Below are 18103 nucleotides of genomic sequence, written 5' to 3' on the forward strand. Positions count from 1 at the left end.
TTTAAATTTTTTATTTCTTCTTTATATTTTACACGGATGTAAACATTGCATCCTGAAACCCGAATCTGTCGACAGACTTTCCAGAGTGGTTCGACACTCATACCGCGGAGCTGCTGGCGCGTGACCGTCTCGTGTGACCTCGACGAACCGAGACTGGTCTCATCGATTCTCGATCCACAATGTTCTTCCAATCTTGGAAATATACAAATCGCGCGATTTTGTTTCCAAAATTCTTTTACCGTCAACTTCATTAACGATGATTAACTAAAATTTGTCGTTATTCTCGTTAACATATTCTGGCTTCCAATAGTTTTCAATAATGTGGCAGTTATAAAGAAGACTAAAAATTAACGTGACATTTTAACAATACCGTTTCCAAAAAAAAAAAAAAAAAAACGGTATCAGAAAAATTGCTTTAATTGTGTAACTAATTTTAACGACGTGAACGACCTTGTGAAATACCTTCCAGCGAATTTAGCACATAAACGAAAGAATTCGCTGATAAAAATCTAGATTTTTGCCCGCATGTGTTCGGTGCTGTATTTTGACCGTATTCACGATGCAATACGCCTGTACGAAATAGGCAGAGGGTACCGCACATCTGTCACGATGTAACGTGGGAAGCGTCCTTCGCGTATAACGGCCTTCCTGAGTCGCGTGAGAGAGCCAAATTAAGTCTTCATAACACGTATGCATCGTCTCTTTCTGGAAGTGCGAAGTTATGCTCTCCTTATTTTCCGCGTTCCCAAACAATTCCCCTATTGTTTACTATCCCCCTTCCCTCAAATTGTCCGTTAGTTTTAATTAATAAATGATTGACACTGAAGAATTTCATCCAGATATCGCGATGAAAAATTTTTATAAATATTAATCAAACCAAACTAGAAATTCTCATTAAACTTTTTAAAAAATATCTGACAATAATTTCTTGTAAATTGTTCTAAAAGTACAGTTAAAATTCTACAAATGTACAATAGCGTTTCGTACTTTTCTCATTCTTTATTTGTCTCACCGCGAGTTGCTCTTGGTTTCAAGACAACGACGATCGAAAGCCAGCGAGTCGGTCGCGGTTCTAACTCGTACAGAACTCTGAGAAAGGAAAGCAGGCTCTTCTCTTTGTCAGAAGAACCTATTGTCCTCTTGAGGATGGATGGGAACAGCGGTCGCGGATACTGGATGCGTCTCGGGATTATTTCTTCGGGCATTCACAGCGGAAGGTTCATCAATAAAGATGTACAGTCGGAAACTCGGACCTCTATATATTTGTTGCTATATAAATTTCCATCAAATCGAGAAATTAATTATATTTTTTATGAACTGGGAATGTATAAATTTGTAATTTATTAAGAGGAATATGTAGCATTTTATAAACGGCGATATCCAAAAACGTTTATACTTTTCTTACTCGCTATTTGAAGCTGTAGTTAATTGCTCGTAATAGGCTCGTAAAAAATTTACATCTTTCTTGTTTTATTTTTAACAAGTGGAAAAATGTTTCTTTCTAAGAAAATTGCATATTATATAAATATAAAATTAAACTTTTTTAAATCAATTTAACGAATTCGATATCACTTTAACATCTTATTTCTACATCTGCAACATCTTCCATTCCAATTTTCTCCTTCTCTCAATTTATCTCTTGCAAGAAAAATTATTCTGGATATGGCTGTAAATCATGACAAGTGTTTCTTAGCCAGAGGCAAATACGGATTCGCCACTTTACCAATCATTACGTCCATTAAATTCAATTTTGTCATTTTCTTCCTCTTATATATCTTCACGAAGATAATGGATTTTTTTTGTCAATCAGTGAAAACTTTTAATATCGTAACCCAGTTATCCAACTGTGGAAATAATTTGAAGACAATTAACAAGGGCTTAATTTTCCGCGTTAAAACCTTTTTTGGAAAGAGATAAATTTTGGAACAAAAGCGCGTAAGATATCGCGATAGTGGACGCAATCTCTTATATGATTTATTGATATAAACCGGTTTTGGGATAAATTTTTGTCAAGTTGGTAATCGAGAAGCGCAAAATATGTATCGACACACGAGTGCGTGTCAACCGACACCGGTGCACGACGCACGTGAGCGTGGAACGGAAGCGCGTGCACTCGCGTATACTCGCTATCGGAACGCAGGAGGTTTCCGCTGCTCGAGGCCGCTTGGAAGGTATAAGAATTCGATTCGACGGCACAAAAAGTGACGGTGATGGAATGCAACGTTATTACGAATGAAGAAATGTACTTGGTAGATTACCAAGTGCGTGTGCCGTACCGACGAAATTCGTACACTTTACATAGCCGACGAGCACTCGTTTCATAATCCGTATTATTTTACGATCATGTGTCTTGCATAAAATTTTGTTTCTTGTTACACTCTATTTCCCTGTTTGAACGACTTGGCTGCGATGTTACTTTGCATAATTTGCATAATTTGCATGCTTACGATCTTTATTGCGATAATCATAAGGACTCGACAACAAATGGGCAGGAGATATGCAAATCATAATTTAATGTGAGAAAAGAGAAACTCTTACATTCTAATAACCATTGTTAAAAATGTTTTAGCAAACATTTATAAAATAAAATAAATTAAATTAAATTTTAATGTAATTTTTGTTAATTTGTTTTAGAATTAAAATGCTCAGAGAAAGCATAAGGACTTTCAATTTACTCTGTACAATTAAAAATCTAACAAATCATACAAATTATTAAGGGATAATATTAATCAGCTTAGTTTTTAACTGTAAAATATTTCCCGTTTTTTATTTTTTTATTTATTTTTTACTGTTTTTAATAATACGAAAAGTATTAATGAAAAAAATCATTTGTTTCAAAAGAGCAAATATTGTGATAGAAAGCATTTCTTTTATACTTATTATTTTACGAGATGTTGAAAGCATTAACAATTTTGTTATGTATATCTTATTTTCATTAACGTTTATATGAAAACAAATTCAACCAAATAAGAAACAGTGATCTTAAAATAATCTTAAAAAATCACAATTAAAGTAAAAAAAGTTTTTGTAATGTTAATGGTCGAGCTACAGAAAACATTGTATACAATATTCTCTGTGTAATTACATTGTCAGCTTATTAAACAATCTCGCCACAATATCAACTTTATATCCTTTTTGTTTAGTCAGCGTCGGGAAACAAATTGTAACGCTGCATAAGCACGATCCGTCTGTTGAAGGCATTTACAGGTGTAAGAGATTACCCAATACTTCAAAATATAGATGTAAAATACTCACAACAAATTTTTTAATTACACAAACTTTTTTATGCAATTTATACGCGTAAACATTTTTGATTATACTGTACATGCGTATTGGCGATTATATTACGACCTACTGTGTCACAAATCACTCACATCGACTATATTCCACGCATTCTCTTCACTATTCGGAGTATGAACGAAGATACGTTTCCTGCCTAAATCATCATGTCTACGCGCGGTTCTACGTACGTGCGTCACGCGTATACGCGTGCTCGTATAAACACAGTTGACTTGTTTATTGTCGTATCGATGTGACACGTGTATCAAACCTTATGTCATACAAAGATTCGTGAGACGAGAATGCGCTGCCGTGCCGTGCGTGTTGGTCACTACACTTCCGTTCGGGACGCAATGCGTCTTGCAACGTACAGCACGCACTTTGCATACGCTCACGAGATACTGTCAAGCGGTGTCGGCAACGATAAGAAATTAATATACATAGCGGACATAACTTTGCAGCTTGTTATTTCCAGCGTTCTTAATTCACATGCCTAAATAGAATTACACCGATAATTTAATTTTATGGTTTATAATATGCTTGTAATATGCTAGTTATGCACAAGAAAAAAAAACGCACCGTAGTATAAATATAAATTTATATCGTAGATAAAAGATAGCACTTTAAAGTGGTACAAAAAATTTTTTTAATATTGATTTTGACCGCAAAAAAATTAATATAAATCCAACGTTTCTTTCTTAATAGTGTGCGCTAGTTCGTAAAAATTTATTGTTGATAGACACAACAGGAAGGAAGCATATGGACAGCGATAGATACCTCTATGAGGTTCGCGAATTAATCAGAAATCGAATCTTGAGATTGCGTCATGAGTTGGACCGATCAATCGATCAACTGGCGGTGTATTGGCCAACGTGGCTAGTCGCACAGGTGTTTGGCGAAACGTGGGTTCCGACTGTCTCGTGGGTGGTACGAGAGAGGGCTTGAGGTCTGTGTTTTTTACTCACCTTTCGGAAATATAAGGTTTTCGTTGTGCGAGGTCACGACACCCACGCCTATCACGCTGCGCGAACAGCTGCGATATGCGACCGGTGAAAACTTGGTTACTTTCTTGCGTAGGACGATAGCGAGACGCGATTACGACCAGTACCATGCGCAACGTCGTCGTAACGATCAGATTAAACGTGGCTTTTTAATCGGGGTTTTTTAATTGGGAATCGTCAAATCGTTAATTTCTCTGTTATTCATTTTAGTTAGATCAGTTAGATGATTCACATCAATGTAAAATTATAACTTATAAACATTATAAATTTATAACGTTTTGTATTATTTAATTAATAAACGATTAAAATAAATAAAGTATCTACATATTATTTTAAATGTACGCTACGCGTAAGTCTGGAACTATCTGCGTATTAAGTGAGAAAAATTATTGATTCCATGCAACTAGATCTCAGAAACCGGAATCTGCAGACCAGATTGATATAAATGCACTACATGCGATAATTAATCCATTCATCTGAAAATGTTACAGTTTAATGTGAAGAGACTAAAAAGAAATAAAGAATAAGTATTTAGAGCAATTAGTTCCATCGCTGGCCCATTTCTCAGAATTCATCGATCTTGAGATGAGCCGCATGATTATACACAAACCCCTGATTATCCTGAATCTTGAGTCTCAGTGCAATTGCGTTGGAAATTACTATCTTTATAGGTCATGCGCGAAAGCGCATAATTAAATTTAATTAGAATGAAATCAGAGTTAATAAGAAAGACGACAAAGATTAGAGTCTTTTCTGAATTAAAAGACATTACGTATAAACCATTTGCCAAAATTGGCAAATAGTGATATAAACGTGAATATGTACAAATTGATTAATTAAACATGATACAATTATTAATATATTTATTGAAAAATTGTCGTAATTTATTTTACCGTTGTAAAATACGTACATTTTCTTTTCTCACTAAGAAGGATACATGTTAAAGTGAGTGTTAGATAAATAAAACATTATAGAATTACATCGCATTATTATTCTGTGCACAGCAGTTAGGATACGAGGTCGACATCGTATCTTTACTAACATATTCTGATCTTAAGGAGATCTTAAGGAGAACCTGTTTCCATCATCTCCTATCATCATTTGCATTTTGCTTATCTAATATCGCTAAGTCAAAAGGAACTTTCCGTATCCTTATCTATGATTGAAAATTTTGGGGCGGAAACAGTTCAATTTATGTTTATCAGAAAAAAAATTATAAAAGGACGGCGGTACTGAAATATATCTGTGGGGGGTGGAATATCATATTTTGTATAATTTGTATTGAATTCAAAGAGCAAACCGTTAAAATCACTTCGTTACAGTCTATTTAGACATTGTAAGATGATTACTAGTTATTAGTGTTTGCAGTATTTTTATGAAAGCTGAATTTCAGTTTTGCAAATAGCAATTTTTACAGATGTATATCCTCTACGTAATTTTGAGAAGTATGTTACATTTTTTAACTTTGATTTAAACTAATGTTTATTAAAAACAAAGAAATTATTTTAAAAAGTTTTATTTAATAAAATTTTTTGAACATTAAAAAGATTATTAAAAATTGCTTTTTAATAAAATATATTTTATGAAATATTTGTAAACGTTGTTTTGTGGTATTTATTTGTATGTAAAATCTACGAAAAATCATTAATTTGTTTTTTCTTTGTATAAATAAAATTGCCTTTCATGACATTAGTTATTAATATTCCATGATCCCCCTACTATTTCACAAATGCATCTCTTTTTTCTTTTTAATAAATTGTAAATCACTGTTTATTCTCTATATTTAGTGGACTTCCACCATAGGATGACTGGTAATACTCTATGATTAATAAACTGACGTTGATTAGAATTGTGTCGCGCTAATAATTAAATCATTGTTAAAAATAAAATTCCACACACAACCCTCTCCCTTCCCTTAATAAAATTTACAATTTACAAGATGCTGAGACTTAATCAAACATTATTCAAGACATAAAGAAATAACAAGATATATTTTGTTTAAAAATTTTGTAAATTATTTTTGCTTGCAAAAAAATTGTATAGAAAAAAATATAAATTTCAAAATTAATTTCAGAATTTTTTTATTAAATCTGGATGAAGAAAGATTATCCTACAAACGGTTAAACACGGAATCTCCGAGTTACGTCTCTAGTTTTCATTCGTACCGCTGACGGCACTAGCGACTAGCCGGAGGGAACGGTTCTATATTCGAAACCGGTTTACCATAATGGTTCTCCTGGTTCCCGCATTGCTGGTCAATCCACATTGCTTGGAACTTACTTATAGCGCCACATGATAAGAAGCTGCAAGAACAGCACTATAATGCCACGACACCTATCGCAGGTTTCTGTCTTGACAGGAGACGATGATGACCTGTTCTTGCGTTGCTGCGAGAGTATGCGCTATCGCATGAATTTTCGCAGGTGGTGATTTTTCGGTGCTGAAACGATAGAAGCCCGAGGTGTGCGCCGGTCGGCGTGTTCGCACTCGAGGAGCAACAACACAAGTTCGAAGCGCCCTGGTCGAGGGCGTAGCCCGAAATCGAAGGAGAAAAAAGAGTCTCACAGTGGCCCCACACACAACATATATTTCGCATCGGATTTTGTGCTATCCCCGTGAGAAGATTACGAGAGCGTACACGTAAGAAGAATCACAAGAGGAAAAGAGAAGGAAGAGAAGGAGAAGGAGAGAGCAAGTTGGGGATCGCTTTTGCCAAACGGACCGTTTAGTTACTGTGACACCACATATATATACAATGTTGAGTTGTTTCGAATCGAATACGTTGAGAGCGCCGTGATTTTGAAAATTCGAATAAAGTGTACGCGAAAGATTTATACGACATTCCGACTTATCATTGTGCCAACGAGAATCGCTGCCAATGTGCAATTCGGCAGATACTTCCTACGTACAAAAATTAGGTTATTTGCATCTTGGAGATGATACTGCAGATGCTGGTGGTACGACCAGAGGTTCGGGTTCCAGGCCCGAAGCTCAGGTACCTGTTTCGAGAAATGCGATTAACAGAAACGACGCTAGAGCGTCTGGCAGACCGGTCGGTGCTATTGAAAGCTTTATTGAAGGCAATTCCTCGGATATTTCTAGGCAGGCAGCCGCCACTGACTACAAGTTATATGAGCGTGAAAACATAATAGCTGCTTCACGATTTGCGACACCGAAGCCAGTGGAGCAAATCAGTGCGCAGCAACAGCAGCAACAAAATCAGACTCGTGGAAGCCATCAACAGGCTCCTGTTTATGAGAATATAGATTATTATCCGCAGCAGAGTCAACCACATCCTCCTTATTACCATCCAATGGAATCTAGAAAAAGTCCTAAAAGTAGTCCTAGAGGTTCTCTAGTTGGTGATTCCTATGAAGGAAATTACAGAAAAGCTCAACCGCAAGTGCCAACTGGCAATCGTTATCAAAGTGTATCACCAGCAAAAGAATTACCACCGTATGAAGCACCACCAGTATATGAAAATATACAAGAAGTTCACTTCTCTGAGAACATGCAGAATAAGCCAGGGCCTCAGGTTCCGCCGAATTATTATCATCCAGCAAATATTAACGGCGGCGATTATGTCGTTATGACTGGGAAAGTAAATCAATCTCAAAATCAACGTGCAATGTCTCAAAGTTTATCATACACCCAACAAAGAAGTGGAAGTATACGTGGCCAAAGTTACGACGGTGCTTCAAGTTTACAACGATCAATCGATTCGTCTACTGCCAAGTACTTACAAAGCTCATCCTCTGCTTCCTCGGATCATCAATCTGGAAGAAGCGCTTATGTACCTCCCTCCGAATTGCAGCCACCAAATAGAAACTTTAATTATAACGCGGATCAGCAGCAATCTCCGAGATCTGGTTTGCCATATCACAGTGAGTCTCCTCCGATACGCTTACCACCAGATTCTCATCATTATCGCGGTTCAATAGAAAATACTATGAGCGGACAACAAGGGTTTCGTACTACAAATCAAGTCGATAATAACCAAGCTTCTCAGTTTCGACAGGACAATCCACAGAATTATAAGCAATACGTCGAGGCTTCTTCGAGGACTACAAATACAAATTTTACAGGGGACTCGCAAGCCAGAAATTCTCCAGTATATGGAATTCGCCCAGGAGAACAAACAACATGTCGTAATCCTCCGTGTTATTCTCCAAATCGTGCAATGCCTCAGAATGACAGAAACTATCATCATCAAGAAAATTTTCCTGCGAGAAATTCTCCAGTTTACTCTTCAAATCGCTCCACAGAACATTTGAGATTAGGCACATTACAGCAAGGTGACAGAACTTACATGTCAGATGTGTCAGATCTCTCACCTGCAAGAAGTTCATCTCTCTACTCCCCTAGTCGAAGTGATCCTGCTAGGACCGTTATTGCCAACAACAATGTAGTAAGAGAATCTCCGAAGACTAGCCCAACTCACGGTCAGATGCCATTAGATATTGCTTCGCAAAACGTAATTAATTCGCCTAGACATGGACAGTCTCTTTCGTCACACAATTCTGTTGCAAGTCCTATACGTGGACAGGTACAAGCTCCTGTCAATAGTGCTTCAACCAACGAAATAGACGCTAATGCCGGTCCTAGGATCACTAGCCTCCCTCCAGGTGTTACCAGTGGAGTTGCAGGGCCCGTACTTTTAAATGCTGGTGTGCCTATGTTGCAAAGATCTTCTGACTTGGAAACAAAAGAGAGGAAATCCGTTAGTCCACCGATCAAGCCTGCACCTGGCAAGGGATTGTTACCCTACAATATCATTTCCAGACCTTCGGTAAATTAATTGTTTGCTTGCAAAAAGTTTGTTAAAAAATTGCATGCTTTTAAAAATATTATATCTGCATGATAAATCTTATTTCTAAAATCACATGCATGTGTGTATTTTTTCTGTTTTTTGCATTATTATTGCACATTTATCTATTATCTCTTATAAATGCATTCTTGTAAAAGTATATAAAATACGTTTTACAAGAAAAATAAATAATACTGTCTTTTCCTAACACATCAAATTTTATTTAACTTGTTGATTAAATTACATTCCTGTCGCACACAATGCAACTTATTTAAATAAATTATTAAATTGTCAATATAATTAGTTCAATTAATTTTTTAAAAATCATAAATAATTTTTAAAGATACGTCTATATGTGCCAGCGATTATCTCATAAATGCCGATAATTTTATTCATTTTACATAACGTCTGACCTATGACGATAAGATTAACTCGCATATGAAGTAAGAAATAACAACTTGCAAATGCTATGTATCGTTTTGTTGCTTAACTATGCACTGCGCAATCTGTAACTCATAAAACTTGGAAAACCGCTTGTGATTCCATCCCCGAAAAATTCTCTCTTCAGGCGTTCAATGAGTCATAAAATGCTCGTCGCTGACAAGCGATGTGCGTACGAATATTTTATTCATGAGGCATCCGTATTTCAGTACGTTATTTTAACATTTTTTGTTATTTATCTTTTCTCATAGGGTTTTTGTTTATTTATCACAGATGTCGAGAAAGTGTATAAAAACAATAGCATTTAGCAGTATTTGCATAGAGTGCTATGTCAGGAATTTAAAAAATAATAGACTGTGTGCAAAAACTTTAATATTTCTTTATCTGTAATCTGTACAAGTAATGACTGATACTTTTTCTTAATAACATTAATTTCTCGATACTAAATTATGTACGAATATCATATTAAATGAAATAATAATCTTTATTGTGTACATAAGATTACGTCCGGTTTGTAATTCTTAATGATTAATATGTTCAACTTAATTTTCTCAGGGACCTACGGAGGCGGAAAGAAAGATAGAGGAGTTAACGAGACAGCTCGAAGAGGAAATGGAAAAGCAGGAGGAAGAGGGAGAGTACTTCGGTAAGAAAAAATTTGCTTACGCAATGTTTATTCGCTCGAACTTGAACAACCGGGATTATCGTTACATTTCATGTTTCTACGCAATAACAAGCTTTCCTAAACATCATGTTATTTGAACTGTATCTTTAAATATCTTTCGGTGTTATTTATATTTTCATTTTACTTTTCTTCTATACCTCTAAGTAAATTATAAGAGCAGAAACGACCGAGGGAAGGACGATCGCAGGTTCACACGATACGTTCGTCCCGAGTAAATCCATATAATTTCAGATACTTCTCTGAAACGCTAAAAGGCACGATAGCACGGCTGTGCCAATTCCCACGGCGTGTGAGCTCGTAGGAGACCGGTTTCGGAAAACGGAGTCGAGTTTCGGTGCGTCGCAGATAGTTTTTAGCGCGACACTTCGTTGACATTCACTCTCTCGCGTGCCGCATTAGCTTCCACCCACGTATCCTTCTCGCGTCTTTCTCTTGCGTAAAGGGCCGAGGGCGAGTGCGACGCATAGGTGCATACACAAACAGATAGCTCAATTGAATCTTACGGCTCTTTGAAGTAGCGCTCATGTCAATAGTCGTGACGTATCGAGACGATGCAGCATATGCGATTGATAGTTTCTATGGTTTCCTCGTGTCAAGTACGATAACAGCATATATATTAAGTCACTACGTAATTTATAAGACTACATCTAACGTAGAGAAAATTACTTTTTTTTACCTTTCTTGCAGTTTTTCTCTTTCTCTGCTTCCCTTATGCTTATTTATCACGACTATTTCAAGAGAAATACAAATATTCCGTTCTGATGAACGTATTCAGCATTTCTCTTTACTTCTTGCTCTTAATTAATACATCTTTTTTACATTTTTATTATATAATATTTCTTTAGTAAAACAGATAAGAAGACTAGCTTCGATATTAGGGATGGAATAACTCCTGGTTTCTCCATTCTTTATAAATCTCTATTACAGTAGACTAACATTATCAATATTTTATACAATATCTATTGTCTTCAAATGGTGAAGATAATTTTTTTTTATTATGCAGGTCAATTTACAATCTATCTTGCAGAACAATAAATAATAATTAGATAAGAATGGATAATGAATAGCTAAATCTTTTCCCAAGATCAATAGGTTTATATCGTTTTAATCTGCATTTATCGGTTATCTTCCTAAGAAAGCTAAGTATGGTAAATTTGTTTAGATGTGTGCTTAGACTCATCTAAATATTTTTCTTTTTTTGATGTAAAGGTAATTAACTTTGCTTTTCTGAAGATTAAACAAGCAAAGCTAAAGGATAAGATAAAGGAAGATATATATAATGAGACAATAATTAAAAAAATTAATGTGAACGCAGCTTTACTCGCACAATAAGGAGTGGAGCACAGGAACCGCGGTCGAGCGAAGCAATGTCAGTCGAGAAGTGGCAAGCGTTTAGGCGAACGTAATGTCCCTCTAGTTGCTTTCATACTTGGATAGCCAGTAGTCTTCATATAACGTTCTATGCGCGTGGCCGTATCGCCGTGGTCAGTAACAAATCTCGTTATAGATAGACCAGTCCGACTCGTTGGTCGGATTCTAGTCCAGCTTAGTCTAACGAAATCAAGTTACAATAGTGGAACGACCAGTGTGAGCGGAGTGCACGAGGATTTCGAAAAAACTTTTGCGCTAAGGGATGGCAGGATTGCTATTGCCGATCGAAAGTTGTGAGTTCGCGTTTTTCATCCGTATTCATCTGATAATTTTTGAACGTGCGACCCTGATGAATACGCTACATTGTCACGTCCGTCCATGGATGTATTTTTAACTTCACATTGGTAAAGCTCGGGGTCTCGTGTTGTAAACTCCGTGCAAATGCATTTTGCGACGAGTGATTTTTGATCTTCTCACTTCACGAAGCAATCCAATTTCTCATTGAATTATAATCTACATTTTGAGACAGTTTATTCTAGTAATTTTAAGTTGAATTATCAAATACAAGCAATTTTCAATTCGTTTGTACATATACAAATGTGTTTAGGAATATTTATAATTAATACATTATTCCACGTAAAATTTTGCAATGTACGTATGTCGCAACAAAAGAATTTTTTTTTTCTTATTGCGCAACAAGTGGCACGTAAAATTCTACATTAATATTTCTTGCTAGGTATTTGCCATACATGTGGTGAGAAAGTGACCGGCGCCGGACAGGCTTGTCAAGCAATGGGCAATCTCTATCATACCAATTGCTTCATATGCTGTTCCTGCGGAAGGGCTCTCCGCGGTAAAGCTTTCTACAACGTTCACGGGAGAGTTTATTGCGAAGAGGATTACTTGGTATGTGAGCCATTTTAATGCTGACGATTAAAATGCCAATTAATTCATGTAACTCATAAAATCTTCGTGTATTCGCAGTATTCTGGTTTCCAGCAGACAGCCGAGAAATGCGCAATTTGCGGCCACCTCATCATGGAAATGGTAAACGACGATAAACGATTATTATCGTCCGTTGGGTCTTCATTGTAATACAGTATAACGTCAGCTTTTGCTTTCCGCAGATACTGCAAGCCATGGGCAAATCTTATCATCCGGGCTGCTTCAGGTGCTGCGTGTGCAACGAATGTCTCGATGGCGTGCCATTCACGGTCGACGTCGACAATAAGATCTATTGTGTAAATGATTACCACAGAATGTTTGCGCCTAAGTGCGCGTCTTGTGGAAAGGGAATCACGCCAGTTGAGGTATGCGCACTAGAAATTAGATCGCTTACGTCATCGAGGCGCATGACAGGCGTTCCCGCTGAAACTTCTTTTTACGAGCTATGTTCTTTTCTATTTTAGGGTACTGAAGAAACGGTCAGGGTAGTCTCGATGGACAAAGACTTTCATGTGGATTGCTACGTTTGTGAGGATTGCGGTATGCAGTTGACCGATGAGCCGGATAAGCGATGCTACCCACTTGATGGCAGACTTATGTGTCGTGCGTGTCACATCCAACGCATATCGCATACGCAACCGAGGGCACCGCAACCGGTGTCCGCTAGCTATCAGTTTATGGGCTAAATGCACTGATATAATTTAAGCTTCTGTCTCGGAGCTTTTTAAACTGCGCATATAACGATCATCCGATAATGAATACTATGGAAATCGATAGAGCTAAACAATCGTCGTTAATCAAGGTTAACATTCCCATATTTTATAGAATCAAAACGTGTGTATGTGCATGCAGATACCTTAATACACACTGCCTAGGGAAAATTTTTACTACAATTCTTCATAAAATTTTTCAAATTTTTTATATAAATTTTAAAATTTTGCAGAATTTTTGAATAATTTTCTAACTTTTTAGAAAATTTCATAGATGTTTTACACAAGTTGAGATACTTTTTAAAAAATTTTACTTTGCTAAGAAAATCTACATCTTCGTTAAAATTCTTTATAAATGTAAATTTTTAAATATTTTAAGATTTTTTAAATTTCTTGTTCTATAATTTTTGAAAAAAACTTAAATTTGAAAAAATGTAAGGTATTTCTTCAGAATTTTTATAAAAAGTAATAACAAATTTCGCCCATTTTGTGGCCTTTGAAATTTGAATCAAATTGTGCTATGCCAAACGATGCTATATAATAAAATATTAATCTCAGAATTTTAATTTGATGAAGATTTTGAAAACATGGAGATTTAAAGTAACAAAATTTTCAATATTGTCCAAGCATGATGTATACAGAAAAACTTTTTAAAACTTCTTTGATATGATGAATGGAATTTTGACTAGAAATAGTCAGAATAATTTTCTGACTACTGTACTAAGAATCTAACATCTTTACTCCTGTTACTTAATTTTTTTTTAAGGAGGCAAACTACTCTAAAAAAGTTTTTACTGAATTTTTCAAAATCACGGTCCAATCTGAAAATAGTTTTTAACTCGTTTAAAAATAATGTGTCCATTATGCTTGGACAATATTAAAAATTCGGCTATTTTGTTTTATCTCTAAAACTACCCTCAGATTCGACACTTCAAATTTTTCTGAAATTAATGCTTCATCGTATAGCATTGTTCGGCATATAAATTCGATTTTAGAGCCAAAATGGACGAAAAAAATCCATATTTTTGTGCACTCCTTGAAATATGAAAATTTTTGAAGAACTTTTAAAAATATTGTGATATAAGCATTTCTTTCATCAGAATAGTATTAAAAATAGATTTTCTCAGCAAAGTTGGACTAGAAAATAGGAAGGAACGATTAATGACTTTTGATTTGATTGGGATAAGAGTTTTCAGCTTTAATCTTACAACATTCTACCAGAGAGAGTTAAAACGTTTCAGCTTTGCCAGACCGGCATGTTGTACGATCTGCTATCGCTTTTAATTGCTTCGTCGAATATTTTCAAATAGCCAGATCTGTTCGAGAACAGATTCTATAATATCTGCTACTAAACTTTGTTGACAAAAAAGTTATAGATTTGATATGACCTTGCATACATTTGACGTTGCTGACAGAATTATGTTGAAGATGATAGCAGAATTATGTTGAAATTTTGTAAAATATAATGACAGAAATCTAACAGACTTATATAGTTTGACGTAGATGAATGACAAAACTAAAACAATGTTGTGTAACGTATTATATAGAGGGACATTCGCGATCAATTCGCGATTATACATGTGTACGAGTCGGTCTTTGCGAAACATTCATTCAGGTTAAACAAAAATTGATTGTCAGTTCGAGTACAAGTTTCGCGTTACTTATCACGCAGCATTCTCGTTGTAGTATTTGTCATTGTTGGTATATTGCAATATATTGGAGTAATATTATTATAAACTAATATATATTATAAAAAGAACAAATTTTATCGAATCAATACATGACGATAGTGGCTGTTATAATTAATGTATGCTGTAAAAATAATAATCGTCTGTATCGCGTATATTTCTTGTAAAAAATACGATTTTAATTATTTTACAATTTTAAACGAAATGTGACTTTGACATAATTATAAGACTGGTATTAGGAAATAGAAATTATTATATTATTTTCTGAGAACAATTTGGCATCAGTGCAAGTAGCGTATGATTATAAGTACAAGTTCTTTCCTTTTATTCGAAGGTAATCGATTATCTAAATAAATATGGTATATTTAATATATACAATTTTTATTTATTTAACAAAGGTACTCTGCGAATATGCAGTAGTTTCATTAGGATGAACGAGTTGCGCAGGCAACTGTGATATAGTAGCATAATTATGCGTTTTTAAGTAAAAACTTCGTACTTTTTAGCGTATGTATATAATATTTTTATCGGGTACATTTATTATAATGCAAATTTACGGCGGAAATGTGAATCTCGGGAACATTCCTGCGAATTTTTTCCGTAGATCAAATTTCATTGTACTTCATATAGCATTCATTAACAATATTTATTAAGACAAATGTATCTCGCTGCGAGAGCTCGCGTAATATTAAAACAGTTCGTCTGTATACTTCGAAGGCTATAATGATCGCCTTTAGTTTCACATAAAGCGTAGAGACTAGAACAATATGGGTGTGCTATAACGATAAATATACAATATTACAGCATTGAAAGACGCACAACTCAAGCTGCCAAATAACTATTGTTATTCTTCAGGATTAATAAACGTAATTTCCACATTTACATATAAGTCGAGCGCATATTGTAGATAAATACTATAATCTTATTTAAATCGTACACAGTATATATAAATGACTATCCTCTTCAATAAAGACAAACTGCAATAAGTATATTTATTACTTTTATTCAACATCTTTGCACTAGGACAAAGCCGTGTACTTTCATAATGGGTTTTGCAAGTTTTTCGAATTAATAACACTTTTCACGACTTGACTTACTTATGTAGGTCAAAGGTTCATTCCAGAGCATTGCGATACGCATTCTGAAGAAAAAAAAAAGAAATTTACGTACTTCTCTCTAATGTATCTTAACAGCATGCAGAATGATGAATGGGAAATAAGTGAAGAAATACTGAACACAGAAACCCTAATAAAAATTTCCGATAGAAAACGATTCAGTGAATTTGCGAACCAGATTTCATATTGAAAACGATGGAACTTTTTCTATTGGAAACTTTCACCAAGGAAATGATCTTTTTATTTTATGACACAATAATATATATATATATATTTATAAAGAGAAATATACATCAACACTAAGTCTCTGAGCTACGCCCAGTCGTAGGTCTGACATAGTGAGGGGGAGAGTAATATTTATGACTTTGGCGGTTCCGTGTGTTTATCCGATTCAGCCTTGAATTTTGTCTTGTGTTCTGTTGCACATTTGTTTGACTGCACTGGCTACAACACGATTAAAGACGATTATGAAGGGTGCAACAAATGCCGCCGTACGATCGAAGAATAAAATCTACGTTATGTTACTCGCGTGACAAGAGCATCTCGCCACAAACGAAAGCAAGAGAAATCAGCACGATATACTTCAGATTAATTGTGAACGGTAACCTACTCATAGCTTTGCCCGCAGGCTGCACCACACGTGTGCGTGTAAAAGAAAGCAGAGAGGAGACAGATGTTTCAGATACCAACACAGATATAATTATGTGTTAATAAGTAGTTTATTTCTTCAATTTCAGCATCTGACATTGCATTTCAGGTACATTACTCACCTCTGATGATTGAAGCTTGAATGACAATGCCTTCACATAGCCTAACTTGCTCAAGTGTCTAATCGCCATTGTCGTGCCTCCTGTTTCGGTTGGGTATTAGTATATAACATAACGCAAATTATCTATTACATAAAATATTAAAATTACGAACCAACAGTAACAGTGTATCTGAGCGGGGTAAATATCTTGTAAAGGGCATAAGTGATGGCCCAGTCACCAGCACCCGAGTTACGTACTAAATCTATATATTTCTCACTAAAATTCATATATTCCAACAGCTGCACTATATCCACGCCACTAAAAATAAATGATTTTATGTTAATTAATTGCCCAAAGCAGACGACATCGGTATGTCGATACACGATTGTACACTTGTACGTACTTTCTAACAGCAGTGTAGAATAGAGCTACCCATCCTATAGAAGTAATAACATGCACAGGTATTAGCACGTGCCAATAGTCTTTCGTCATTTGTTTCATCTTTTGAAATACTGTCAGTTTCTGTTCGGTCTGAGATTTCTGGCAATCGTCATCGGAACTTTGCTTAAGATCCGAGTAGTACGCCAGAGTGACACCATTTTTATTAATATCCTGTTTCAATGACTTTTGATAAACGAGTATATTATTTACAAGACCTAAGGAGTTACATGACGCTCTATAACGGTGATATCTTTCTGCAAGTGAAATAAGCTTGGTAATATACATTGAACCTATTGATGTCACTACCTTCCCTCTCCATTTTCATGTCCGAGCTTACCGGGAAACGCTGACCTCCAGCGCGTCGTGTTGACACGACACGTGTAGCATGCCGACAATGGAAGATATTTCGTTAACAATACCGAGGCACTCCCTAATTCGGCACTAAATCTCAATCCGCGGGCGAAGATTACATCCATGTTCGAAAAACGCCGCTTCTTTTCCTAACCAAGAATTGCAATACCCTTATGGCCTGGGCGAATTGCCACTGTGCGACAAGAATTTAAACGATTTGCATATCGAGAACTTACGAAGGATTTACGATATCGATAATAATGCTCAAATATGTACGTTTGTCACAAAACTTACGTACCTTGACATATTACACCATACTACGCCAGGTCACAAAATTACAACCAAACTAGAAGATATCAATATCACTTCATCAGTAGTGACATCTATGATTCAGAAATTGCTAAACCTCAGTCATACAAATCTACTGTTGTCAAAAACGGATCCTGAACCAATTTTGTTTAATTTGAGATATTTCTTACAATTAAAAGCAATAGATAATTTGAGAAAAAGAAGAAAGAGT

At 35.5% G+C, this 18103-nt stretch overlaps 2 protein-coding genes across 5 annotated transcripts; one reads left to right on the top strand and one right to left on the bottom strand.

Moving 5' to 3' along the window:
- Window positions 1-6633: 6633 nt before the first annotated feature.
- Window positions 6634-15918, top strand: LOC105194678 (LIM domain-containing protein jub). The gene is made up of 6 exons (XM_011159734.3): window positions 6634-9069; window positions 10084-10174; window positions 12321-12490; window positions 12569-12631; window positions 12712-12894; window positions 12994-15918. The coding sequence occupies exons 1-6, from the start codon at window positions 7159-7161 to the stop codon at window positions 13213-13215; spliced, it is 2640 nt and encodes an 879-aa protein (XP_011158036.2). The 5' UTR covers window positions 6634-7158; the 3' UTR covers window positions 13216-15918.
- Window positions 15919-16155: 237 nt separating this feature from the next.
- LOC105194679 (uncharacterized protein C18orf19 homolog A) lies at window positions 16156-17969 on the bottom strand. 4 transcript variants are annotated; one of them, XM_039454837.1, is made up of 7 exons: window positions 17882-17969; window positions 17539-17776; window positions 17195-17467; window positions 16964-17109; window positions 16813-16892; window positions 16653-16671; window positions 16156-16486 (listed from the first exon to the last, which is right to left on the bottom strand). In XM_039454837.1, the coding sequence occupies exons 2-7, from the start codon at window positions 17706-17708 to the stop codon at window positions 16434-16436; spliced, it is 741 nt and encodes a 246-aa protein (XP_039310771.1). In that variant the 5' UTR covers window positions 17709-17776; window positions 17882-17969; the 3' UTR covers window positions 16156-16433. The 4 variants fall into 4 exon arrangements, with proteins under 4 accessions (XP_039310771.1, XP_039310770.1, XP_025986566.2 ...); XM_039454836.1 differs by lacking the exon at window positions 16653-16671; XM_026130781.2 differs by lacking the exon at window positions 16156-16486 and having other exon boundaries at window positions 16493-16671; window positions 17195-17486; window positions 17570-17776.
- Between the last annotated feature and the right edge of the window lie 134 nt (window positions 17970-18103).

Source organism: Solenopsis invicta, chromosome 11, assembly GCF_016802725.1.
Source record: "Solenopsis invicta isolate M01_SB chromosome 11, UNIL_Sinv_3.0, whole genome shotgun sequence".
Lineage (NCBI taxonomy): Eukaryota > Metazoa > Arthropoda > Insecta > Hymenoptera > Formicidae > Solenopsis > Solenopsis invicta.

What these genes read in the sequence shown, in the direction of transcription:
- LOC105194678 (XM_011159734.3), top strand. Translation starts at nt 7,159, where the DNA reads ATGTGCAATTCGGCAGATACTTCCTACGTACAAAAATTAGGTTATTTG. An exon ending in GGAAGAGGGAGAGTACTTCG is followed by an intron (nt 10,175 to 12,320) that starts GTAAGAAAAAAT and finishes ATTTCTTGCTAG; the next exon opens with GTATTTGCCATACATGTGGT. An exon ending in ATTGCGAAGAGGATTACTTG is followed by an intron (nt 12,491 to 12,568) that starts GTATGTGAGCCA and finishes GTGTATTCGCAG; the next exon opens with TATTCTGGTTTCCAGCAGAC.
- LOC105194679 (XM_026130781.2), bottom strand. Translation starts at nt 17,708, where the DNA reads ATGGATGTAATCTTCGCCCGCGGATTGAGATTTAGTGCCGAATTAGGG. An exon ending in CTGGAGGTCAGCGTTTCCCG is followed by an intron (nt 17,487 to 17,569) that starts GTAAGCTCGGAC and finishes TTTCACTTGCAG; the next exon opens with AAAGATATCACCGTTATAGA. An exon ending in CAGATACACTGTTACTGTTG is followed by an intron (nt 16,893 to 16,963) that starts GTTCGTAATTTT and finishes CAACCGAAACAG; the next exon opens with GAGGCACGACAATGGCGATT.